General features: G+C 39.9%; 1 protein-coding gene across 7 annotated transcripts in view; it reads left to right on the top strand.

The window, feature by feature from the left end:
* The first annotated feature begins 1,988 nt into the window (after positions 1 to 1,988).
* SYNCRIP (synaptotagmin binding cytoplasmic RNA interacting protein) overlaps positions 1,989 to 24,028 on the top strand; it is a 33,447-nt gene continuing 11,407 nt past the window's right edge. For 3 of the 7 annotated variants that reach the window (XM_024576563.4, XM_053914146.2, XM_053914145.2), the window contains exons 1-8: positions 2,376 to 2,512; positions 3,880 to 4,039; positions 4,756 to 4,874; positions 4,999 to 5,106; positions 7,545 to 7,658; positions 7,757 to 7,933; positions 18,681 to 18,816; positions 19,693 to 19,898. In XM_024576563.4, coding sequence (XP_024432331.2) covers positions 3,892 to 4,039; positions 4,756 to 4,874; positions 4,999 to 5,106; positions 7,545 to 7,658; positions 7,757 to 7,933; positions 18,681 to 18,816; positions 19,693 to 19,898 — 1,008 coding nt within the window. In that variant the 5' untranslated portion in view covers positions 2,376 to 2,512; positions 3,880 to 3,891. Of the gene's footprint in view, positions 2,513 to 3,879; positions 4,040 to 4,755; positions 4,875 to 4,998; positions 5,107 to 7,544; positions 7,659 to 7,756; positions 7,934 to 18,680; positions 18,817 to 19,692; positions 19,899 to 24,028 lie in introns of all 7 variants that reach the window. The other 4 variants (XM_024576564.3, XM_024576565.4, XM_024576560.4 and 1 more) reach the window with 3 other exon arrangements.

Below are 24,028 nucleotides of genomic sequence, written 5' to 3'. Positions count from 1 at the left end.
GAGGCTACATCATTAGTTCAGATGGTAAATGATGGTGCCATGTCCCCTTGGTCGCAACATAGAGAGACATGAAAATATATTAGTGAGACAAAATTAGCAGGACTTGATTATTTGATATGGCATTGAGAGGGAAGGCAGTGTCTTGGATGGCCCTGGTTTCCAGGTAATGCTGCTGGAAGTAAGTGGGTGATGTTCATTGAGATGGGAACTCCAGAGATGAAAGATTAGAGGAAGATCATGTGCTCAGTTTTTAAAAAAATGTTGATTTGGAGTGCCTGAAAGCTCAAATAAAGGTCTTGGGGGTGGTTAGACAAAGGGATTAGAGCTAGATATTTTACTTTGGGAGTCTTTGATCACCTGGTAGATAACATTGCCTAGGTAGAAGCACTTTCTTTTTTTCTTTAAGGAACATAGATTCCCCAGGAAGATCTAAATAAAAAGGGTTGGATTGCTCAAATCTATTATTTTCATTCTTTAACTTATAGGATTACTCTATTTTATCATATTTTTAAATTAAACATTTTGGCTATTCGTTTTTCATTTATAACATTATATGACTTTTAGATTATGAACTCAATTGTTGCTGAATTACCTGAATACCATAGCAGGTACATGTTTGTTAGTGATTTTAGGTAGTGGAGACCTCAGGTCAAATATTTCATGTTTTGATCCAGGAACCTATGAAAATAATCTTACATTTTATGTGCTTAGGCACATTGAAGAGTGCTCACCTAACTTTTTCTCAAACCACTGATTTGTTGTCATAGCATAGAGCTTATTTAGGGAACCAGTGAGCTCTTAAAAATAAGCGTGCTTTTAAATTAATAGGCTACTTTCTATTCTTCATTAGAACTGCATTGTATAAATTAATATCCATACCGGGTCTGAAATTCAAATGCCTTTGTGTTGACTCTCTTGTAACCAGTAAACCCGTCACAAAGGAAATGTCACTTCACGTAAGATTTAGTTGTCAAGATTTTTGAAAAGAAACAGGTATGTTCTTCACAGCTGCCTTAACCACGCAGCTTTGTGTGGCTTCAAGTTGCTCAAACTGCTATGAGGAAGCCCTTAACTGCTTAAAAGGCCAGGGACTGAAATGGAGTATTGCACAACTCTTCACCGGGCGGTTTCGCTTCCAAATCTGGCCTTCCTATCATCCCAAGACGGGAGCCACTCCTCGCTCCGCTGGATCCAACCTCGTTCCCCCTCAAAAGCAGCCGGGGTTTCCACGTCTGAGCCTCGGACGCCCCCCCTTCCTGCACAAGGTTCTCGTAAAAGCGAGTGGAGCGGGGCCCCGGGAGGTCCCATTGTCCAGCGGGGGGAGACCTGATCTCCCCAGAAACACTCCCACCCTGAGGTCCCGACAGCCAGGTTGACCTAAAGTCTGCGGGTCTCCGCGCTGATCCCTCCACGGCCACCCCATTGTCTGCCTCGCCCCGCCCCGGGGGACACGTGCGCCTGCAGCTTCCCGAGTGAGGGGAGCGCGGGGCGGCGGCGGCGTGGACACCGCCTGGAACGGCTACGCGGCCGCGGCACTGGGGCTGCGGTCCGGCGCGCACGGACTGGTGGGTGCTCCCACGGGAGATAAGGGCGCGTTCCGAGCCCCCAGCCCAGTGTCTCCGCCAGCTAGGGACAAGGGTCGGGGTAGGGGCGAGAGGGCACGCAGTGGGGGTGGCATGCGCGCGTTGCTGCAGAGGGAGTGGGGTGGGGCGGGGTGGGGAGATGCCTGTCTCCTGACAAAGGAGAACGAGTGGAACACGTTGAGCTGGCCCGCCCCGCCCCGCCCCGCTTGGAGGGTAGCGGGAGGTGGAGTGTCGGGAGGGGAAGGGGCGGGCCTTTCATTCACTCTTGGCCCCTCCGCCGCCGCCGCCGCCACCGGAGCGGAAGGGCGGGGTCTCGCAGCCCCCGGGAGGTGGGAAGCTGGAGAGGCAGTGGGGTGTGGGGGCGGAGCCCGTAGGCGCGCGTTCGGAGGCGTAGGCTACGTCTTCACGTCAGCGCGGGAGAGAGAAAGAGAGGAGCCGACGGGGGACGGGGCCGAGAGAGGGAGGGAGGGAGTGCAGGAGCAGGCGAGCGTGTGAGCGAAGAGGGGAAAGGCAGCCAGTTGTACTTGAGAGGCCGCGGCCGGGAGTGGTGCCGGTGGAGAAAGGAGCAGGGAGGCAAAGAGGAAAGGCCAGGAAGAGAAAGCAGACGGAGGCTGCTGCTGGTGGTGGTGGCGGCGGCAGGGAGAGGAGGAGGAGCTGAAGTAGGGCAGAGGCTGAGGGAGTGAGTGAGAAGCGGACGCGCGAGGGAGGGGAGGGGAGGGGAGGGAAGGGGGGGTCACGCGGGGGCGCGCGCGCACAGGGAGCGCGCTCGGAGGCGAGTGGAACTGGATCGGGTTTGCTGCCAGCGGCGTGAGCTTCGGCCGCCATTTTACAACAGCTCCACTCGCGCTGGACACAGGGAGCAGCGAGCACGCGTCTCCCACAACCTGATCTCCTCGGACACGATTCCTCCGCCGCAGCCCAACGGGGAGGTAACGACCGCCGGGACCCGGGTCTGGGAGGGGAGTTTCTTGACATTGTGGAGTGAGCTGGGGCAGGGCGGTGCGGGGAGAAACCGGCTTTTCTGGAAAATGGATTCCAAGGAGGAAAGGAGCACGTTGACTGGGGCTGCTTGGGTGTAGGCCGCGGTCCGCGCCGCCACTTCCCCTTCTACTCCATGTGCTGCTACCGTTCGGGCTTTGTCTGCGGCGCTCCAGGGAGGAGGCGGCCCCGTGGCCCACGCGGACCGCGAGCGGCGGCGGAGTTGGTGCTGTCGTGGCTGTCGCCGCGGCGCGGGAGTGGGCGGAGAGGAGCCAGTCCCGTCCCGCAGCCGGGAGGCGGGCTTGGGTGGTACTCGCAGGCCGGTAGGCGACGGGCAGTTCGCGGAACGCCCTCATGCTGCCGGGTTGTCGGCCCCGGTCCGGGGGTGGGACAGCTGGCCGGGGCGCCGCAGTCACTGTTTGGACTGGATAGGGATGGGGGCTTGCACTGCGCGCCGCAGCTCGCGTCTCGGCAGGGCCGGCGGGCGGCCGGCCGGTGGTCGCCAGCGCCCGGGGCTGAGAGAGCCCTGTGTCACGGCGGAGACGGCGGCGCTGGGGATAGGGGGTCAGGGAGAGCCTATGGCCTGGCGCCGACGCGGCCTCAGTATGAGCGGTGAGGTTGTGCTGCTGGTGCTTTCCGGGAACTCAGACCTCGGCTTGATGTTGGGAGCCGGTGACGGTCGTCTTGGCCAGGGACTAGGTGGGTTTCCGTTGGAGGAAGTTGTAGGACATTTGAAGGCGCAGAGCACGTGTTTCTGATGGGCTCATGGTGGCTTTAGCGGTGAGGCTGCCACTCTGGGTGCGGAGTCGGGGGCGGGCTTTGGGATGTGGGGGTGACGGTTGGAGAAATTGGGTGGTGGGAAGGTATCTTGTGTGAGCGCTTTGTTCTTCGCTGGCTGTTGTTACTGATATATAAGCGGTGGGCGGGAAAAGCGCGCACTTCGGGGGTTTACCTTTGAGAGGGAAAAGCCCTGTTTTGCTGTATCCACACAAACCTCATTCTCTGTATGGGCACAGCTGCATGTGGCACGCTGGCTGGTCCTCGTGCTGATAGGGCTCCATTTGTAATGTGTTTTTTCCTAGGGAGTGTTAGCAGGTGAGTCAGGGGTGGTGCTAAGGAAAAACAAGTGAATCTGTCCTTCTGTGCCGCGCGCTCCAAATCAGGCTTGTCAGGCGATAGTGACTTTAAGGCTTCTTTAAAGGGAGGCGCAGGCTGGCTGATGTAGAAATTGGTAGAGAAAGTAAAGATCGGGGCTCTTATTTTGTCCTCTACCCTTTTTGAAGATCCTAGTTTAATTTTGCTTATTGCGTTTGAACAGATCTCTGGAAACATGGCTACAGAACATGTTAATGGAAATGGTACTGAAGAGCCCATGGATACTACTTCTGCAGTTATCCATTCAGAAAATTTTCAGACATTGCTTGATGCTGGTTTACCACAGAAAGTTGCTGAAAAACTAGATGAAATTTACGTTGCAGGTAAGAACTAACACTTGCAAAATTATATTATGAAATTTTTCTATTGGATTTCTGGCTTTGAGCTAAAATAGCAACTTTTTGTGGTTTCCAATAAGTGTGGGAACTAGAATTTAGTTTTGCCTTGTTGTGGTAGTTGTGAACCAGAGGTTAAGGTGTCCTGTATACAGAGGGAGGGAAGAAAGAAAGGTTAGAAAGTAAAGGCTGGTGGGCCAGATGGATAAGTGTATGATGGTAGCAACAGCTGTTAACTGTTGGAAGCAGGCCGTGTGACTTTTGGGGGTATTTTTGTAGTAGGATTCTTATTAAATAATTTGGTAGCTATAGACTTGTAGTTTGTCTCTCTTGGTGTGGCTGTTGCTTTTTCTAGTGGTGGTTTGAAATGGATAGAGGTTAAGTTGTCAGGATTGGTATTTTGTTGGTTGATTTTAGAATTTTTAAACTTATATATTTACAAATACTTAGTGTTCAGAACTGTCTGATTTAGACACAGAACAAGATATAAAAGAAATTGACTCATTTTAAATGTGGTTGAGCAGCCTTCACACTGCAGTTCAGAATGGCTAAAGTATATTTTTCATTGTATAGATGGTAAGAGGAACAGAAGAATACTTAGTTGGCACATGTGTTGCCTGTGTTGGTAAACATGCTATTTTCTATAAAAAAATACTTTCAAAAATATTAAAAGTTGACAACTAATTAAGCTTTCTCTTCTCCAGGGCTTGTTGCACATAGTGATTTAGATGAAAGAGCTATCGAAGCTTTAAAAGAATTCAATGAAGACGGAGCGTTGGCAGTTCTTCAGCAGTTTAAAGACAGTGATCTCTCTCATGTTCAGGTAACATTAATTTAATGTCAGTGTAAAAAGAATAAAAACCTTGTAGTTTTGATACAGTTTAAACTTGATTTAATAAGATACAGATGAGATGATTATTAAATAGGATTTGAAAATTATTTTTCAGAACAAAAGTGCCTTTTTATGTGGAGTCATGAAGACTTACAGGCAGAGAGAAAAACAGGGGACCAAAGTAGCGGATTCTAGCAAAGGACCAGATGAGGCAAAAATTAAGGTATGTTTTAAAAAAGGTATTTTGCTCCTTTCAGTTTTAAAGTTCTTTTAACATTTTATAGTTTTGGTAAATACTCCTTGGGTGTGAAATGAGTGTGTGTGTGTGTGCATTTTATGTTGGAGAATTAATGACCATGAGATAATTGGTCAATATTTTCCAATTACTATTTTTTGAAAAGTTTCCTTCCTTTAACCATTTGTTTCAAAACGGTTTGCTATTCCTAATGGTTTTGTTTTGTTGCCCAGCTATGCTGATGTTAAACCTATGCTGTGTGGTATTCTGAATAAAAAACGTAAAGAAATACATCCACATCCTATTTTTAGATTTTCTTTTTTTTTTTTTTTTTTTTTTTTTTTGCAAAAATCTGCAAGTCCAGGTTGCTGACAATGGAACCAAAATTGGAGGGTATCAGTTCACCCCATGCTGGTGGAGAGTGTACATGTAGCAGTTGACTGCTTTTCTTAGGATTCTCAAACCCTCAAGTGAAGTAAATACAGAATTTTAATACTGCCTTTTTTCCCCATTATTATGGATTTAGGGCTAATTTGTTCATTCTAAAAGCTGTGTGGAAATGTAAATGAGGAAACTGAGGAGTGGAAGTTTATTTTTTTGTTAAAGGTGCTATAAAACAGTAAATGGCCTGTAAATCAATTAGTTTTGATCTTTGTGTTAGGTTTTTAGTTGTGTTGCTTTTAGCTCATAGAAAATACGGTGATTGTACTAGTTTTAACTTGGTGTTCTTAATACAGTGTGCCAGTGCTCTTGAACCAAGAGTTATGAAGAAAATCAGTTATTCAGAACAGTTATAGGTGTTAAGTGGTGTTTTAAGAGTATGGAAAGAGTGAAGCTTGGAATATGGAGTTAGCTGTTAATGTCATCCATAAATTCGAGGCTTTCACAGGTCCGGCTGTCAGTGAATTGTGTTTGAGCCATAAATCTAATTTTTCCATAGAAATTTTACCAATTGTGATTAAATCTACATTGGGAGTTAGAGTTATTAAAATTTTATTAAAAGTTTAAAGTTTAAATTGTGCGGCTTTCAGTTGTATCTTTGGAAGGGAGTGGCTTAAAGTGTTATTGTAACTTAAAATTGTGGCAAGAAGACAGGCATTTTTATAGGTGGTTTTACAGAGGGAATAAGTTTTTCCTCTTTGTTTTTAGGGGTTGGCATAAAAGGTATTATTTGGGTCATACAAGAATGAAGGTAAAAGAAGCATAGGGATTACATATGGGAAAAAAAGAAGTTGAGCCATTTAATGGTTTTGTTTATGTGATAGTAGTAAATTCGAGTTTATTTTTAAAGCTAACCCAATGTTGCTTTCTTAAGCAAACATTTGGGTGTAATAGAGGAAGACTGCTTAAAATATGTAAGACTTTGTGGACTTTTTGTAAGAGTTTAGGAATAGAGGATATTTTTTTTTTGTCATTTACAGTATTTTTTCATAAATACTTCATGTTCTTCGAGTAGAAAGTTTTTAAAATGTGTCTGGTCATTTTCAGAGACAAATGACTCCAAATCATTTAACCGAATTTTGATAAGTTATATGCCTGGTGTGTGTTTATTTCAGGATTTATTAGTTAATTATTGGATTGGTTTTATTATTTAGAAAACTGTATTTGTGGTTTGAGTAGGTGGAGAAGAGGAATATTCTTGGTTTTTTCCTTAGGCTAACCATGGACTGCTTTTTTCTGGTACTTTTGCCTATGATAAAGGATGAAGAGAAACTCCCAATACTCTGAGTAAATACCAGTTGTGTAAATTTTAACAGTTTATTTTCAGGGAGATAAAATGTAGGAATTGTCACATTGTTGGAATTTCATAGCTTTCAAAGTCATTTTGGCTCTTTTTTTCCTGAATGATCAATCCTCTTCTGTAAAATATGGTAAATGAATATCAAATGAATAAGCAGTATTCTTCCTGTAGCTCCTAGGTTTCTGGATTTAGTTTCAGGAGTGTTAATTTCTGTAAAGTTGGTGGAATGCCCACAGTGGCAATGTGTACCTAGGAATATAAGGTTTAGGGAATTTACTGGGTAAAAAATCCAGATTTGGGAGAGGTGATTTATATTGCTCCTCCTTCAGGAGAGAAAGTCAACCAGCTTATGTGCAGTTATTATTTTAGGAGGTATTGGCAGAATAGATACACCTTGCTTTATAAGTTGCTAATGGATTCATAAATTTCTTGTTGTTCTTTAAGCACTATTCAATAATTAGAGACCAACAAATAATTTGAACAGGATTTTGAGAATTTCGCTATAAATTGGGACCATTACAAGTGTTCATTAAGGGAAGGTTCTGAAACACCAGAAACTTGTTTGTGAGAATGTTGCCAAAATAAATGGAAAAATTTGAACACGATTGATTTTTATTTTTAACTGCTAAATGCATGTGTATGGTCTTGTAAGTTAAGTGTATTAATGACATTTGAATTCTTAAAGGCACTCTTGGAAAGAACAGGCTACACACTTGATGTGACCACTGGACAGAGGAAGTATGGGGGACCACCTCCAGATTCCGTTTATTCAGGTCAGCAGCCTTCTGTTGGCACTGAGGTAAAGAAACTAAAAACTTGTACCTTTTGTAGTAATGCACAGGTGTCTGGTTTCCTAAAGAAACTCTCCATGGTTTTTACTTCATATTTAACTTACAGATATTTGTGGGGAAGATCCCGAGAGATCTGTTTGAAGATGAACTTGTTCCATTATTTGAGAAAGCTGGACCTATATGGGATCTTCGTTTAATGATGGATCCACTCACAGGTCTCAATAGAGGTTATGCGTTTGTCACTTTTTGTACAAAAGAAGCAGCTCAGGAGGCTGTTAAACTGGTAAGTTTTTTTTTTTTTCCTTCAGTCATCATATTCACTGTCTTTAAAATCTTTTTTTTCTTACTGTGTCTACCTTTCACATTCTCTGTGTACACATTGTAGCAGTATTCTTTGCATGTATAGATGATGAGACTCGATCTGTAAGGTAGTGTGGAAGAATTCCTATTTGAAAAATCTGGCCTAGTGATTTTTTTTAATTTATAGGAATGTTGAAAGATTTAACAAAGTAACTAGTAGGTAGGGATCCCATAGATTATGGCCGTATCTGTGCCATCCCTTTTTTAAAAATACTTCACAAAGACATTGTGATGATAAATTTCTAGTTAATGAAATAAATGATTTGGTGGTGAGTGGCAATACTTGATTTAAATATACAAGATATTAGGTGAAGACCTAGTGCTTTTCCCAACCTTTTTTTAAAAAGTATTTTTAAATTTTATTTTTCTTGTATTGATTTGAGAGAGAGAAGAAGGGAGGGAGGGAGTTGGTTGCCCCCTGCACATGCCCTGACTGGGAATTGAACCTGCAACCTTTTGGTTTGCAGAATGAAGCCCAACCAACTGAGCCACATAGCCAGGGTGTTTTCCCAACTTTTTTTTTTTTTAAGGATATTTATTTACTTACTTATTTATAGAGGTGGGGAGAAGGGAGGGAGAGGCATCAATGTGAGAAGCATCAATTGTTTGAGTCCCCACACATTCCCCCAACAAGTGACCCAGCTGCAACTTAGGCATCTGCCCTGATGGAATCTTTGATTTGTGGGACAAGACTCAACCTGCTGAGCCATGCTTCCCAACTTTTTAAAAAAAGAGAGAATTTTAATGTTTCAAATTATGGCTTATGTAACTCCTTCAAATTAGGTTTATTAAATTTTGTGGTTCAGGTTTCTGCATTTTATAGTTGAAAATGCTGAAGGTTAATGGTTCACTATGGCAGATGCTTATTAAATTTACCTTAATCTGCCGTACATTTTGTGGGTAATTCTAAGCAAACTTAAAATCCTTAGACAGCTTTCTCCTCTTAAACTTTATTTTTCCTTCCCTCACTACTTAGATACATTGCATTTTAAGTCCTTAAAGGTAAAAGAACTATACTTTGTTTTGTTTGCTCTATTGCTTGCATCTCTCCATTGGTGTGTATAATTGAATATGGTGAAGGTTTAACATTAAAAAAGTTGCTACTTGGAAGAATATAGGTTTCTTTAAAAAAAAAAAAAAGAATTCAGGAGTTTGGGTATTTGTTTTTAAATCATGGCTCATTTTTCCCTCCTTCAAAGAATGCTTCCTGTTTTAGAGGGGGTATAGCTAGCTAGCTCATTAACTGGTAACCTTTGAGCTGTCCAAGTTTTAGTTTAAGCAGTTGAGGTATAACTAAGAACTTTAAATTTAGAGTGCTGAAAAGTACTTTAGAAATAATTAAGTTTAATCTATTAGAAAAATAGTACATTTTGCCAGGTAGTAATAAAATAGCAGTTTTAATGTGGCAGTGTAGAAAAATTGACAAGGCAGTGAGGTGGTATCTCACTATAGAAAAACAAAAAGTACAGAATTTCGCTAGTGAGGTCAGACCCATTTCATTTACTAGGTTACTACCTAAAGTCTTAATTTTGTTTAATAAATATTATAAGTAGTGATTGATATATTAAGAGTTTGGTTTTTTTTTTTAAATCCTCACCAGAGGACATGCTTTACTGATTTGACTGAGAGAGAGAAAGGGAGAGAGGAAGAGAGGAAAGAAACATGGATGTGAGGAACACTGTATGGCTGCCTCCTGTATGCACCAAGATGGGGGACTAAACCCGCAACCTTTTGGTTTACGGGATAATGGTTAACCAATTGAGCCACCCTGTCAGGGCTGTATTAATATTTTTAAAAGGAATAATTAGACCAACATTTGTGTAGGCTACTTAATTCTTGCTACCACAATACACTAATTATGGTAGGTCCTCACGAGAACTTTTCTGTAGACAATGTCCAGAAACTACTAGGGTGTCCAACCTGTTGGCATCTATAGGCCACACTGGAAGAAGAGTTATCTGGGGCCACACAATAAATACACAAACATTAATGAAAACTAATGAGCAAAAAAAAAAAACGGTTTTAAGTAAATTTATGATTGTTGTGTTGGGCCACATTCATAGCCATCGGGGCCGTGGGTTGGATACCCCTGTGACATCATTAGAGGAAGATGATATGTAATCCATTTATAACATTTTGAATACCAGTAAAAACACATGAAATATGTTTTGGTTTGGACAGTTGCCTTGGTTTAACAGATAATATAGTCCAGAATTGCATTGCTGTGGGCTTAGTGTATAGTCTAATGATTAATATAGTTAAGTTTTTTAACTGTAATGCAGAAACTTTCTGTAGATAACCAAACAGCCAAAATGATTGGTCTGGGAACTAACTCTTACCCTAAACTTTTTCACATTTTTTTCTGGGTCTGTGATTTAAGTCCTTATCTGGCGGCATACGTACTTTTATTACTGCCTGATGAATAGGAGGTTTTGCACCTTACTTTGGTGCTTTTGAAGGGTGCTGTTGCCCTGGTGGGTATGGCTCAATGGATTGAGTGCTGGCCTGCAAACCAAAAGTTCCCGGTTCGATTCCCAGTTAGGGCACATGCCTGGGTTGTGGGCCAGGCCCCATTTGGGGGCATGTGAGAGGCGGCAGCCAGTAGACACTAATATTTCTCTCTTTCTCCCTCCTTTCCCACTCTCTAAAAATAAATAAAATCTTTAAAAAAAAAAAAAAGTGCTGTATATCCACTGGGATGAATTGAACATAATTGCTTTTTTTTTTTTTCAGTTTAAAATTTTTTATTGTGTTTGTTTTCATTGTCATTTAACCCTCTTAAACTCCTCTCCTCCCTGGAACATATCATTGCTTTTTTAAAAAAGGATGCTTTTATGGTGGCTAGGATTATGGTGATAATTGAATTGGGAGATTTGCCTTAATCCAACAGTAAAAGTAAAGACTAGATTTTTTTCTAGTCTTTACTTTTACAGAATCATTCTACAAAAATTGTTCTACAAAAATGCAAAACTCAAGTTGATTTGGATGTATTTTGCTTCTTTGTATTCATTTGTGGAAATGAGTACCCCTTCCCTAAACATATTCCTTAATGGAACATATTTTGAAAACTGCCCTTAATTATGTCGTATGATGATAGTCTACTTAAATTACAACTCTATCCAAGGTGAGTTTTTATATAAGATAATTGAACTGTCATTCTAGTTGTAGATAATCAGATTGAGAAAAAAACTTTTTGCATTATTTATAGATCAGGCAAAGTTGAAGCACAGTCTTCTTTTACTTCCCTATACTTTGTCTTGAGGAATACCTTAGATTAAGGTAGTTTATGTATTGGGCTTTATTTTTTAATAATTCAACAATGATACCCCTCCTCCCCCATAGATTAAAAGCTATTGTAGATTTTAAATTTGCATCTGTATTACTTGTAAAAATGGGTGAATTGATGTTAACAGCTGAAGAGGCATGAAGTTAGAAGCAGCCACCAAGCAGCCACAAACTTTTTAAATGACCCCATTTTCAGCCAACATCTATCTTGTATTTTGGGGAATAAAAACAATTCATACCTAAATGATGATAATCTAGCTAGGAAAGCAAGATCTAAATTTCTAAAGGTGAATGAAGCTACCTCTTGAGTACTTTTTAAGGCATGGAAGTTCTGCTTCGTGCTACATTTTTATCTTTTAATACAACCTCAACCCATTCTTCAAGGTAGTGGAATTATTTTTATGCTATGGAGGAGTAAATAGGCTGGGTGGCTTGCCTGAGGTACTACTGCTTTAGTTTGATACCAGGTTTGTTCAAGAGTGCCTATTAACTAGGCATACCAAGCCAACAGTACAAGTTATGTCACCTGGTAGTCTCATTCTTTAAATTATGCAGTAGTTGAAGTAGTGTTAAAAGGAGCTCGTAGTTCTGTCTATACTGCCAAAATATTTTTGGCATCTAATCACTTTTTACCATCTTGTCTAAGGTACCATTTGAAGAATCCTAGCTAGTCTCACCTGCTCTCCATTGCTTCTTTACACTCTTAACCATTTAGCAACATAAATTAGGTCACAACATCCCCATGCTGAAAACTCTAATAAATGGCTTCCAAAGGAGGCCATATCTTAACTTTCTTAACCTCTCTGCTCGTAGTCTTTATTACCCTTCTATTCATACTTTGCCTTTTTTTATCCTCTACATAAGCTATGACCATATCCATCTCAAGGCTTCCTTCTGCTGTTCTGTTTTCTAACACTTTAACCAGTTATCATGCTGCTGCCTTCCAATCTATCAAGTCTTAGAAGGCCTTTTCTGACTTTGAGCAGCAAGCACCTAGCTGCCTCATGACGGTATTCTGAACGTGATAAAATAGAATGCTTCTTAAAATTATTTCTTCACTTCTTAAGTTATTTGCTTATCTCTCATTATCAGAATATAAACTCTGTTTTTTTTCAGTAATCCCTGACAATAGAATAGTGCCATTGTAAAGTGGGTGTTGGATAAATAACCTGACTGGCTGACCAGTGCCATATAAACCCATTACTTATGACAAGAACTTATAATAATCTCGTATTAGCTATGGGTCATTGTGCTATTGAAAGGTTTTCTGGTGGTTATTTGTAATTGTTTATTCTGTGCTACCTTTAGTCAAGGGATTATTGTAGAATAACTGGGTGTGTGTGGAAGCTTTTCCTGTCACTTCCTGGGGGATATTTGGAAGTATATGTAGTGTTTGGCATTGTCATAAAGACCAGGGGGAAGGGCAGGCTGGTGTGTATATGTATTTGTGTGGTATGTTGCTGGAATTGGAGCCCAGGGCCACTGGCGTTGCAATGCACATTACAGTCCTATACACCGGGAGGCAAAGGTAGATTTAATAGTTGTATGTGAAACACAGTTTATTCTTGTTTATTTATTTATTGTATTATTTGTCTTATTTGTACTTGCATTATTGTTGCTATTTTGTATCCTTAGTTATGAATTATTTTTTAGGTAATGATGGCTGGTAATTTATCCTACTTTTGCCCACTGCTGTGTAATGGAAGTATCCTGCAGAAGATGCTGTTAGAGCTCGTGTTACAAATACTGGAATAGTTGGTATCTATTTGCACATTAAAAATGACTGGTTTTATGGCTGCTGATGGTTTTATTTACCAAAGTGGTTGTGTGCACCAGTGTAACATGTGTATACCCATTTTGGAGAAAATGCCGCTCTAATAAGATAGGCCTACAAAATATTTTAGTAGCAACTTAGAAATATTTAGTGGGTTTAATGTGAAATATTTTACTGTGGGCATTCAGGGTAGTTTGAGTCAGCTCTTGACTTTAGAATGTACAGGATGTGTGAGGCTAATTACGATTAAAGTAGAAGCAGATGGTCCAAAGGGTAACAAAGGGATGATGGGATAGATTGCTTTGGGTAGGGGTTGTTAGAGAAGGCTTTGTGATAAAGAGGTTTGAGCAGGACAGTGAAGGAAATAGGTGGTAACTCTAGTTGAAGCAGTATGTTTTGTGGAAAGAAGCAGGAGATAAAACTTGTATAAAGTTTATTTATTAAAGTAAAAGTGTATAAAGTCAATGCCAGAAGTCATTAGTCATGACTGCTGGGCTAAATTGCGTGGTGGTGCAGTTAACAATGTTGAGCCTTGGTGTGGGTAGCATGAAATAAATGGCAGAATGATGAAGGATCTTTGGATGAAGAGAACAAAGGCCAGGAGAGAGGCAGCAAAAGAAAGGAGTGAGGTTAAAGATTTTGAAGGGAGAAATGATAGGCAATGGTATTTTGTAGGTTCCAATGCAGTGTTTACAAGCGATTTAAATGAGGGTGTAGTTGGACTACCCTTGAAATGTTTGGGTACTTGAATCTGCATGGAGTGATAAATGCCCTGGATGACAAAATCAGGATCTGAAAAGATTGTGATGGACAGTTCGCACCAGCAAGATGGAATTGACTGGGGACAAAAGACAAGGCCTGTACCCATGTAGTATCAGATATAAGATGTAGTATGAGTCAACAATGTGGTGTAGTTGCCAAATAAGCTGAGGTTATCATGGACTACATGTTACAGAGGTGTGTGGTGTCTAGAAATGGAAGGTTAGTAATAGTCTCAGCTTATTCTAAACTCCTCAGTCTGCATGTACAAAATTATGGTATGGATGTCACTATTTGGTGGCATTCTAGGAGGCACTTTAGTTTGCCAGTGTCAGGGAAGGAATGATTAGCCAAGCATAGAGAACAATTTAGTCATGAGCATTGTGTGCAGATAAATGAAGTGCTGTCATTTGGAGGAGGAAATACAATTACTGTAGAATTTTTAGGGAAGTAAATTTTGTCGCAACGTACAGAGGACTTTGTAATTAAATGTTTAAAAATAAAGTGGGCAGGCTTGGCAGGTAATGGCTTGCTGCTACAAGAAGAGTTAGGAGTTGTATCAAATTCTAAATCTGAGATTGCTAAATTTCTGGGGATTTGGTGACAGCTATAAGGGAAGGTAAAAAACGACTTGTTACTTTGAGTCTAGAAGACAAATGTTCCAGACTGTACAACTCCTATTTGGTGTTTGAAATACTGAAACTGCATTGATTAATGTTCAAAATTTATCCTTATTTTAGTTGGTCACCTCATTGTGGTACTCAGTCTGAAAGTCATAAAACTTTTTTTTTAAGATTTTCTTCATTTATTTTTAGAGAGGGGAGGGAGGGAGAAAGAGGGAAACATCCATGTGCGAGAGAAACATTGATAGGTTGCCTCCCACATGTCCCCAACCAGGGACCTGCAACCCGGGCATGTGTCCTGACCAGGAATCAAACCAACAACCACTTGCTTTGCAGGATAATGCCCAACCAACTCTGCCACACTGGTCAGGGCTTTGCCTTTTTTTTCCTTTTTTTAAAGATTTATTTATTTTTAGAGAGTGGAAGGGAGGGAGAAGGGGAGAGAGAGAAACATGGATCGGTTGGTTGCCTCTTGCATGACCCCGACTGGGACCTGGCCCTGCAACTCAAAGCGTGTGTCCTGACTAGGAATTGAATGGGTGACCTTACCATTTTCAGCCACACCAGTCAGGGCAAGACCTCACTTTCTAAAAACTTTGAAACCATTATAGTGCCCCGATATACTAACACTTGAGAATTAGGGTTTACCAGCAAATTAGAATCTTTTGTATGGTTCAGAAGAGTTTTTGTTATGCCTATCTACCATCTAACTCACTGTCACCCATCTGCTTAGATGTGAAGTTTGTTTTTGAATTTAAGATGAAAGATTGGTTTTGTCCTGGTCACATTGCTCAGTTGCTTAGAAAGTCATTCCATACACCAAGTTTGAGTGTTTGATCCCTGGTCAGGGCACATACAAGAATCAACCAATGAATGCATAACTAAATGGAACAACAAATCGATGTTTCTCGATTTTAATTAATTAAAATTAATCCAACAATAAAATATTTTAAAGGTGATAGATTGGTCTTAAAAAATAAAGAATGAGTCCTGGCTGGTGTAGCTGAGTTGGTTGGAGTATCATCCAGTAACTGAAGGGTTGCGGGTTCTATCTCCAGTCCAGGTATGAACGGGAGGTGACCAGTCAATATTTTTCTCTCACGTGAATGTTTCCGTCCTCTTCTTTCTCTAAAAGCAGTGAAAAAATGTCAAGTGAGGATTTAAAAAAGGAATGAGAAAAGCTGAGCGCTGTGTGTGTTTTGTGTGTGTGTGTGAGAGAGAGAGAGAGAGAAAGTGCATGCTTAATCTGTGTATGGGAGATGGGGTGTTTATTTCTGGGTACTTTTATTTGACTAATATGCTCAGAGGGTCTTCTTAGCTACTTTATTAATGACTTCTTTTCATTGGCAAGCCAGTTTAATTTCTGTGTGTTAGCTGTAATCATTTCAAGTTTGGTTTTTTTTTTTTTTAAGTAAAATAATATGAAGTTATAGTTTACTTTATAATCCTACTAAATCTTCATGTCATTTATATTGTTCAGAGAACCCAGCCATCCTAAATATACTATCTTCTACCAACCCTGTCTTGATTAACTGTAGCAAGGCTAGTGATAACGAATCAGAAGGGAAGAACTCTTCTTGTTGATAATAATGGGACCATTCATTACTTCTTTGAACTAGTATTGTTAATGTTGATGGAAATGGTATAACCAATAATAAATATAAAAACTTTACAGTTTTTTTTTTTAAAGAAACAAGTATTTTTTACAGTGAACTCTTGGAACATTTGGGGAATAGAAATATAAAACAGGGAAAGTTATGCAAAATTCCTGTCATCTTCAAGATAACTCCTTTCTCCCTTTAAACACTTTGTATTTCCTTCCATCCTTTTTTGATAATTTAATGTTTTTGTCAGCTCCTGTAGGGTAAATGACCAAATTGAAAGCCATTGATTTGTCAGTAATTTATTTGATGCTAGATCATAAAAATTTAGGGAATGTACGTATCTTAAAACGATTGTGTTTCGTTAACTTATTTGTGAAATAGTATATTGTAGTCTGCTTATTTATAATCTCTTGCATGATGGATTCAGCCATAGCTCTACTATTTGCGGGTAATCTGTATAGTTCTAGTTTTAAGAGGTTTTTGGTCTAAATAGAATATAAATGCTATGGCAAAACAGTCTGTGGCATGATTTTTCAACCCTGTAGAATGGATAATTCTTTGTTACGCTGGGCTATCCCGTGAATCGCAGTATGTTTAGTAACATTTCTGGCCTTTATCTACCTACTAAATACCAGCAACAAGCCTCTCACCCCCTAGTTGACAACCAGAAAAGTCTGTAGTCATTGTCAAATGTCCCTTGGGGAGCAAACTCCCTCCTGTTGAGAACTCTTGGTCTGTGTCAACATAGAAGGGTGTTATTGTTGACCTTTATAGGATTTAGGGATTGTATAGTATTATAGATGGTTGAGCTCAAATCCACAAGTATGTAGAGTTTGGATGATGGAAGTTTGAGGGAAAACATATTCAGAGGCTTAGCAGTATGACAACTGTTTGAGGAATGAAGTTAATAGCTAAGATTATAGTGTTGTGGAGGAAGAGATTTTAGGATGGACTTAATATAATGTACAAGTATTTGAATTTTATCTTTTTGGTGATGGGAAGCCATTGAGAGATACTTTTTTTTTTTCAATAGGCAAAAATTGTGATCATTTTTTAAAAACCTGGTATGACGTAAAGAGTAGAGAATCCTAGGGTCATAATGACCAGAGACTTAGGTAGAGTGAACTGAGTAGGTGGGGTAGGAAGTATAGCTGTTCTGAACCGGAGGAAGGGTGTTTGATCTTTATGTTCAATTTTGAAAATCTGGAGATGGAGAAAGGGACAGGGAGAGATCAGTTTTCTGACAATGCATGTTTTCTTCTCTTATGTCCCTGCTATGGAAATAATAGGGAGAAAAGGGTGGTTTTACTTTCACCAACTTTTGCCACAAGGCTGGTCTGTAAGTTGTATGAAAATTCATGTTGATTCTTTAGTTTGTATAGCTTCACTTGTGTGTACATTTAAGGCAGATTTTTTTTTTTTTTTTTTTTTTTTTTTTTTTAATATATTTATTGATTATGCTATTACAGTTGTCCCATTTCCCCCCCACTCCACTCCATCCTGCCCACCCCCCTCCCTCCCACATTCCCCCCCTATAGTTCATGTCCATAGGTCATACTTATAAGTTCTTTGGTTTCTACATTTCCTACACTATTTTTACCCTCCCCCTATCTATTTTCCACCTATCATCTATGCTACTTATTCTCTGTACCTTTCCCCCTCTCTCCCCCTCCCACTCCCTTAATGACACCCCTCATGTTCTAGTTGTTTAAGGCAGATTTTTTAGGCCAGGTGAGGGGGGGATTAATCAATAATTATTGCTGCTTCTGCCACTATTATTACTACGTTGAAATTTTGAAGTGGTTTTAACTGTGTAATATATATAATCTACTTTTCCAGATAACTTGATAGTTTTGAATTTTGGTTTGTAAATAACACTGGTAGATTTATCACTTTGATAGATTGGGTTTTGCCTCTACAGTATCTCACTTTTCTGTGGGATATGGGTTACTTGAAGAATATATTTATTTTTTACTGTAATTTTATAGTTATACTTTTACTATAATCTTTATCTACTTGTTTTTCTCCAACTTTATTGCAGGCTTAATGAAATTTAAATGGGGGGAAAAGTAGAGGGATTCAGACTTAAAAGATTACAAACAGGATTCTCCCTTTTAGACTTAATGTATTTGAATCTGAAAATTCTCATTGCAACTTTGTGTAAGAGGTTAAGGAGAGATGGAAAAATAAAATTAGATGCTGGCGTTTGAATCAGTTTCCTTTGCATAAAGACAAATGGTTGGCAGGATGGATTTAAGTAGAAATTACGGTATTTTGGAATCAACCATTTTATATTTAAGCTGCTGTGGACCTGATTCCTAGTTAAACAAGTTTCCTAAATTTCAAAGTCTTAACAATTTTTGCACTAATTTCATTCATCAACTTGTTTAGTGTGTTTTGTCACCGTAAACAATCTTACTATCTCAGATTACAATTTCCTTGTATATAGTGTCTTTATGGTAACTTTATGAAAGGATAAATTCTTGAGAAACATAGTGTTAAAATTTTAATTTGTTTAAAAGACTTTGTGTTTCTGTATGGGATGTGCATATTTTTCTCTAATAAGCACTTAAGATAGGATATTATAAGTATTTTGAAAACATGGTGTACATTTTCCCCTTTCAGTATAATAATCATGAAATTCGTTCTGGAAAACACATTGGTGTCTGCATCTCGGTTGCCAACAATAGGCTTTTTGTGGGCTCTATTCCTAAGAGTAAAACCAAGGAACAGATTCTTGAAGAATTTAGCAAAGTAACAGGTAAGTTGGATTTATTTGGAAGGAGGTGCAACTTTTAATACTGAAGGTAATTGCATACTTCTATGTGATAAGCACTGTTTTAAACACTACATTTATTGACTCATTGTATTCTCACTACACCCATATGAGGTAAGGAGAACAGGCACAATAAGGTTTGGGGAAATAACCTGCTGAATGTTACGTAGTTAGTAAGGAATACAACTGGGATTTGAATTCAGTCTGCAGAATTGTTGTGCATCCCTGTTTTGGAGTATTGTATTTCTTTGTTCATATGCATTTCTAGGTGGTAGTTGACATTCTTGGTAGCATGGTTTGATTTTTTTCCACATTGTCAATATGGTGCAATTTCTTTGAACTGTAAGGCATTTTATAACAGTTTTGAAATGACAGGCTGCTTTTATTTAAAAATTTTTTTTGTCTGCTTGGAATGTTTTAACAAATTATCAGCCTGTTACTAGTCTCAAGGAATTTTTGAAATTCTTATGTTCTGTTTCTTTTTAAATAAAGCTAATCAATATCTGAGGCTAGAAAAGTATCATTTAAAAAGTTTTTAGTGTTCACTTGCATAATAAGGAAAATGTCTAACCATACCTATACTTCCATTTTACTAAAGCAACTATATAAAGATTTTATGTCTCATAATGGAAGTAGAATTGTCCTTACATCTAATTAAAAAGAATATGTGTTTTTTTTTTTTCTGTGTTGGGAATATTTGAAAATGTTTTTGGAAAGGTAAATTATCTGTTGAGTCCCCTGTAGTGATACGTGATTATTTTTTATGTTGATATTAAAGTGTTAGGAAAAATAAATCCTTTGATGTATTTGTTTTTGCTTGTTATTTTATCTAATTTTTCTGGAATGGTTGCTTATTTTCAGAGGGTCTTACAGACGTCATTTTATACCACCAACCAGATGACAAGAAAAAAAACAGAGGTTTTTGCTTTCTTGAATATGAAGATCATAAAACAGCTGCTCAGGCAAGGCGTAGGTTAATGAGTGGTAAAGTCAAGGTCTGGGGAAATGTTGGAACTGTTGAATGGGCTGATCCTATAGAAGATCCTGATCCTGAGGTTATGGCAAAGGTAATGGCAGTCAAGTTTTAAAAAAATTTTTTAAGGGGTTGATAGGGGAAGGGGAAGGTTTTTGGGGGTGGTGGGCAGAAAACTTATAAAACGATTGTGTACTTTTTTTAAACAATGTTTTTGAAAGGGGAAAGTGTTCTTTATTAAGGCCACAATGCCAGAAATGATACCATGGAACACACAATAGAGCATGAAAAGTGATTATAGAATTTATTCAAGGACACTTGGCCATAATGGCATAGCTATCACACTCATGATAAAGTAGTTAGCCTACATGCTGTGGAAATGATCTACTTCCATTTTTGTGTGGATTCCTAGAGCAATTTCTTTTGAGTTTTTGAGAATGGCGCTATTACCTTACATGATTTTTGTGTTAAAAGTCCTACTCCTAAAAATAGTGAATGTACTAGCCTCAGCAGAGCTGCTGCAGTTAAAAGGTTTATCTATTATTAGTTATCCTGCTTCAGCAGTTAGTTGAGACATTCTATGAGAGTCAGTACCTTTACTCAGTAATGCAGTTTGCAGTTATTTTACCCTTTGTCCTTTAAGAATCTCCCTTAATGGTTATAGGCTAGCAAGTAAAATTACTTTCACTTAAATCAAGAGATGAGTGAGAGGAGAGAACCAAGATGGCGGCATAGGTAGACACACTGCGCCTCTTCGCACAACCAGAACTGACAGAAAATCGAATGGCAAGGAAGTCCGACACCAAGGAAATAAAAAATAAACATTCATCCAGACCGGTAGGAGGGGTGGAGATGGACAGCCGGGGTGGAGAGGACTTGCGTTGCCTTGGCAGGACCCTGGAGTGTGGGACCAACAGGGCAGGTAGTCTGACCGCTAGCAGACCCTGTGGCCCCACATTCGTGCAGATAAACCGGACAAAGGGCAGGGAGCAAAGCAGACACGCAACCCAGGGCTCCAGTGTGGGGAAATAAAGCCTCAAACCTCTGATTGAAAGTGCCTGTGGGGGTTGGGGCGGCAGCAGGAGAGACTCCCAGCCTCACAGGAGAGGTCATTGGAGAGACCCACAGGGGCCTAGGGCGTGCACAAGCCCACCCACTTGGGAACCAGCACCAGAGGGGCCCAATTTGATTGTGGGTAGTGGAGTGAAAGTCAAATCCGATGGAGAGGGGAGCAGGCAACATTGCTCCCTCTCCGCCCCTCCCCCATGTACAGCATCACAGCACAGCAACCAGCGTTACCCCGCCCCTGTGAACACCTAAGGCTCCGCCCCTTAAAGTAACAGATGCACCAAGACCAAAAAAAAAAAAAGGCCCAAATGACAGAACACTTCGAAGCTCCAGAAAAAATACAACTAAGCGAGGAAGAGATAGCCAGCCTATCGGATGCACAGTTCAAAACACTGGTTATCAAGACGCTCACAGAATTGGTTGAATCTGTTCGAAAACCAGATGAAAAAATGAAGGCTATGCTAAGAGAAACAAAGGAAAATGTACAGGGAACCAATAGTGATGGGAAGGAAACTGGAACTCAAATCAACGGTGTGGACCAGAAGGAAGAAAGAAACCTCCAACCAGAAAAGAATGAAGAAACAGTAACTCGGAAAAATGAGGAGAAGCTTAGGAACCTCCAGGACATCTTGAAACGTTCCAACATCCGAATTATAGGGGTGCCAGAAGGAGAAGAGGAAGAACAAAAAATTGAAAACTTATTTGAACAAATAATGAAGGAGAACTTCCCTAATCTGGCAAAGGAAATAGACTTCCAGGAAGTCCAGGAAGCTCAGAGAGTCCCAAAGAAGCTGGACCCAAGGAGGAACACACCAAGGCACATCATCATTACATTACCCAAGATGAAACAGAAGGAGAGAGTCTTAGAAGCAGCAAGAGAAAAGGACACAGTTACCTACAAAGGAGTTCCCATAAGACTGTCAGCTGATTTCTCCAAAGAGACCTTCCAGGCAAGAAGGGGCTGGCAGGAAGTATTCCAAGTCATGAAAGGCAAGGACCTACATCCAAGATTACTCTATCCAGCAAAGCTATCCTTTAGAATGGAAGGGCAGATAAAGTGCTTCTCAGATAAGGTCAAGTTAAAGAAGGTCATCATCACCAAGCCCTTATTATAGGAAATGTTAAAGGGATTTACCTAAGAAAAAGAAGATAAAAAATAAGAACAGTAAAAGTGACAGCAAACTCACAGTTATTAACGACCACACCTAAAACAAAAATAAGAGCAAACTAAGCAAACAACTAGAACAGGAACAGAACCATAGAGATGGAGATCACATGGAGGGTTGTCAATAGGGGAGTGGGAGGGGGAGAGGGGGGGAAGGTACAGAGAATAAGTAGCATAGATGATAGGTGGAAAATAGACGGGGAGGGTAAGAATAGTGTAGGAAATGTAGAAGTCAAATAACTTAGAAGTATGACCCATGGACATGAACTATAGGGGGGGAATGTGAGAGGGAGGGGGTGGGTAGGATGGAGTGGAGTGTGGGAGCGGAAATGGGATAGCTGTAATAGCATAATCAATAAGTATATTTTTTTAAAAAAGATGAGTGAAATGCCAGTGTCTACATGGTAACTTTTTTAAAGGATAATTTTTTTAAATTTATTTTTAGAGAGGGGGAAGTAAGGGAGGAAGAGAGGGAGAGGAAACAATGATGACTGAGAGAAACATGAATGAAACACTTGCTTCTTTTGTGCAAGCCCCCAGTGGGGACCTGGCCTGCAACCCAGGCATGTGCCATGATAGGGTACAAAACTGGTGACCTTATGGTTTGTGGGCCAGTGCTCAATCCACTGAGCCACGCCAGCCAGGGCAGGATAAGTGGTCTTGAGAACAGCTACTTGGATTCTTTTTTTCTCTGGCCTTTTAAACTCTCATTGGGTTAACACTTTAGATAAGAAATTTGGATGTTTTTTAAGTATTCTAGGACCAAGTGGTAATGTTCCTTAGTCAAAAAGATCACATTTCATAATTGTACTTTGAGGAGCTTTCAGGATTGAAAGAATCTATCTTAATATTTTGAACTCTCTCTCCCCCCTTAGCTGAGATTTTAAAAGCAAGTCCTAATTAGTTTTGACCACCTGTGTTAACTGTTAAATGTTCAATACCTATATCAGAGGGGGTGGTATTTACATTGTTAGTAAATAACCATCTCTGTTTTAGTTGCAAAATAATTATTTAGTAACTGTTAGCCATGTGGTCTTTTTTGAGCAGAAAGTACAGAGTTACCATATATTCCCTGCCCACACTTGTGAGCAGCCTCCCCCCACTGTCAGCATTTACATCAGATTTATACATTTGTTACAATCAGTGAACCTGTACTGACACATTATAACTGAAAATCTGTAGTTTACATTGGGATTCACTCTTGATGGTGTATATTCTCTGGGTTTGACCAATTTGTGACATGTATTTACCATTATAGTATGATACAGAAGAATTTTACTTCCTTAAGAACCTGCTTGATTTGCCTATTTATCTTTCCCTCTCTTCTAACCCCTGGCAATTATTGATGTTTTTACTGTCCATAGTTTTGCATTTTCCCAAATGTCACATAGTTGGATAGTTAGAATCATGAAGTATGTAGCTTTTTAAGCTTATCTTTCAGTTACATGCATTTGTTTCTTTCATGTCTTTTCATGGCTTGATAGCTCATTTCTTTTAACACTAAATAATAATTCCATTGTCTGGATATACGACAGTTTATCCATTCACCTACAAAAGGATATCCTGGTTGTTTCCAAGTTTTGGCAAGTACGAGTAAAGCTGCTGTACACATACACATGCACATTTTTGTGTGGACATCTTTTCAGCTCTTGTGTAAATAACAAGGAGTATAACATGGCTAGTTTTGTTAGTAGCTGCTCTCCAAATTGTCTATACCATCTTGCATTCCCACCAGCAATGTTCCTGTTGCTCCATATCCTCAGCAGCATTTGGTGATGTTAATGTTTTGGATTTTGACCATTCTAATAGGTATGTAGTGGTATCTCACTGTTTAAATCATGATTTCCTAATAATATGATGTTGAGCATCTCATTTGCCTACTTGTCATCTGTCTGTCTTTTTTGTTGAGATACCTGTTCAGGTTTTTTGCTCATTAGATCCAACTGTCAACGTTCCCTGGTATTTACCCAAATGAGTTGAAAACAGTCTTA

This window comes from Desmodus rotundus, chromosome 11, assembly GCF_022682495.2.
Source record: "Desmodus rotundus isolate HL8 chromosome 11, HLdesRot8A.1, whole genome shotgun sequence".
Lineage (NCBI taxonomy): Eukaryota > Metazoa > Chordata > Mammalia > Chiroptera > Phyllostomidae > Desmodus > Desmodus rotundus.
Note: the sequence above shows the minus strand (reverse complement) of the source record. Positions and strands in the feature narration are given on the sequence as shown.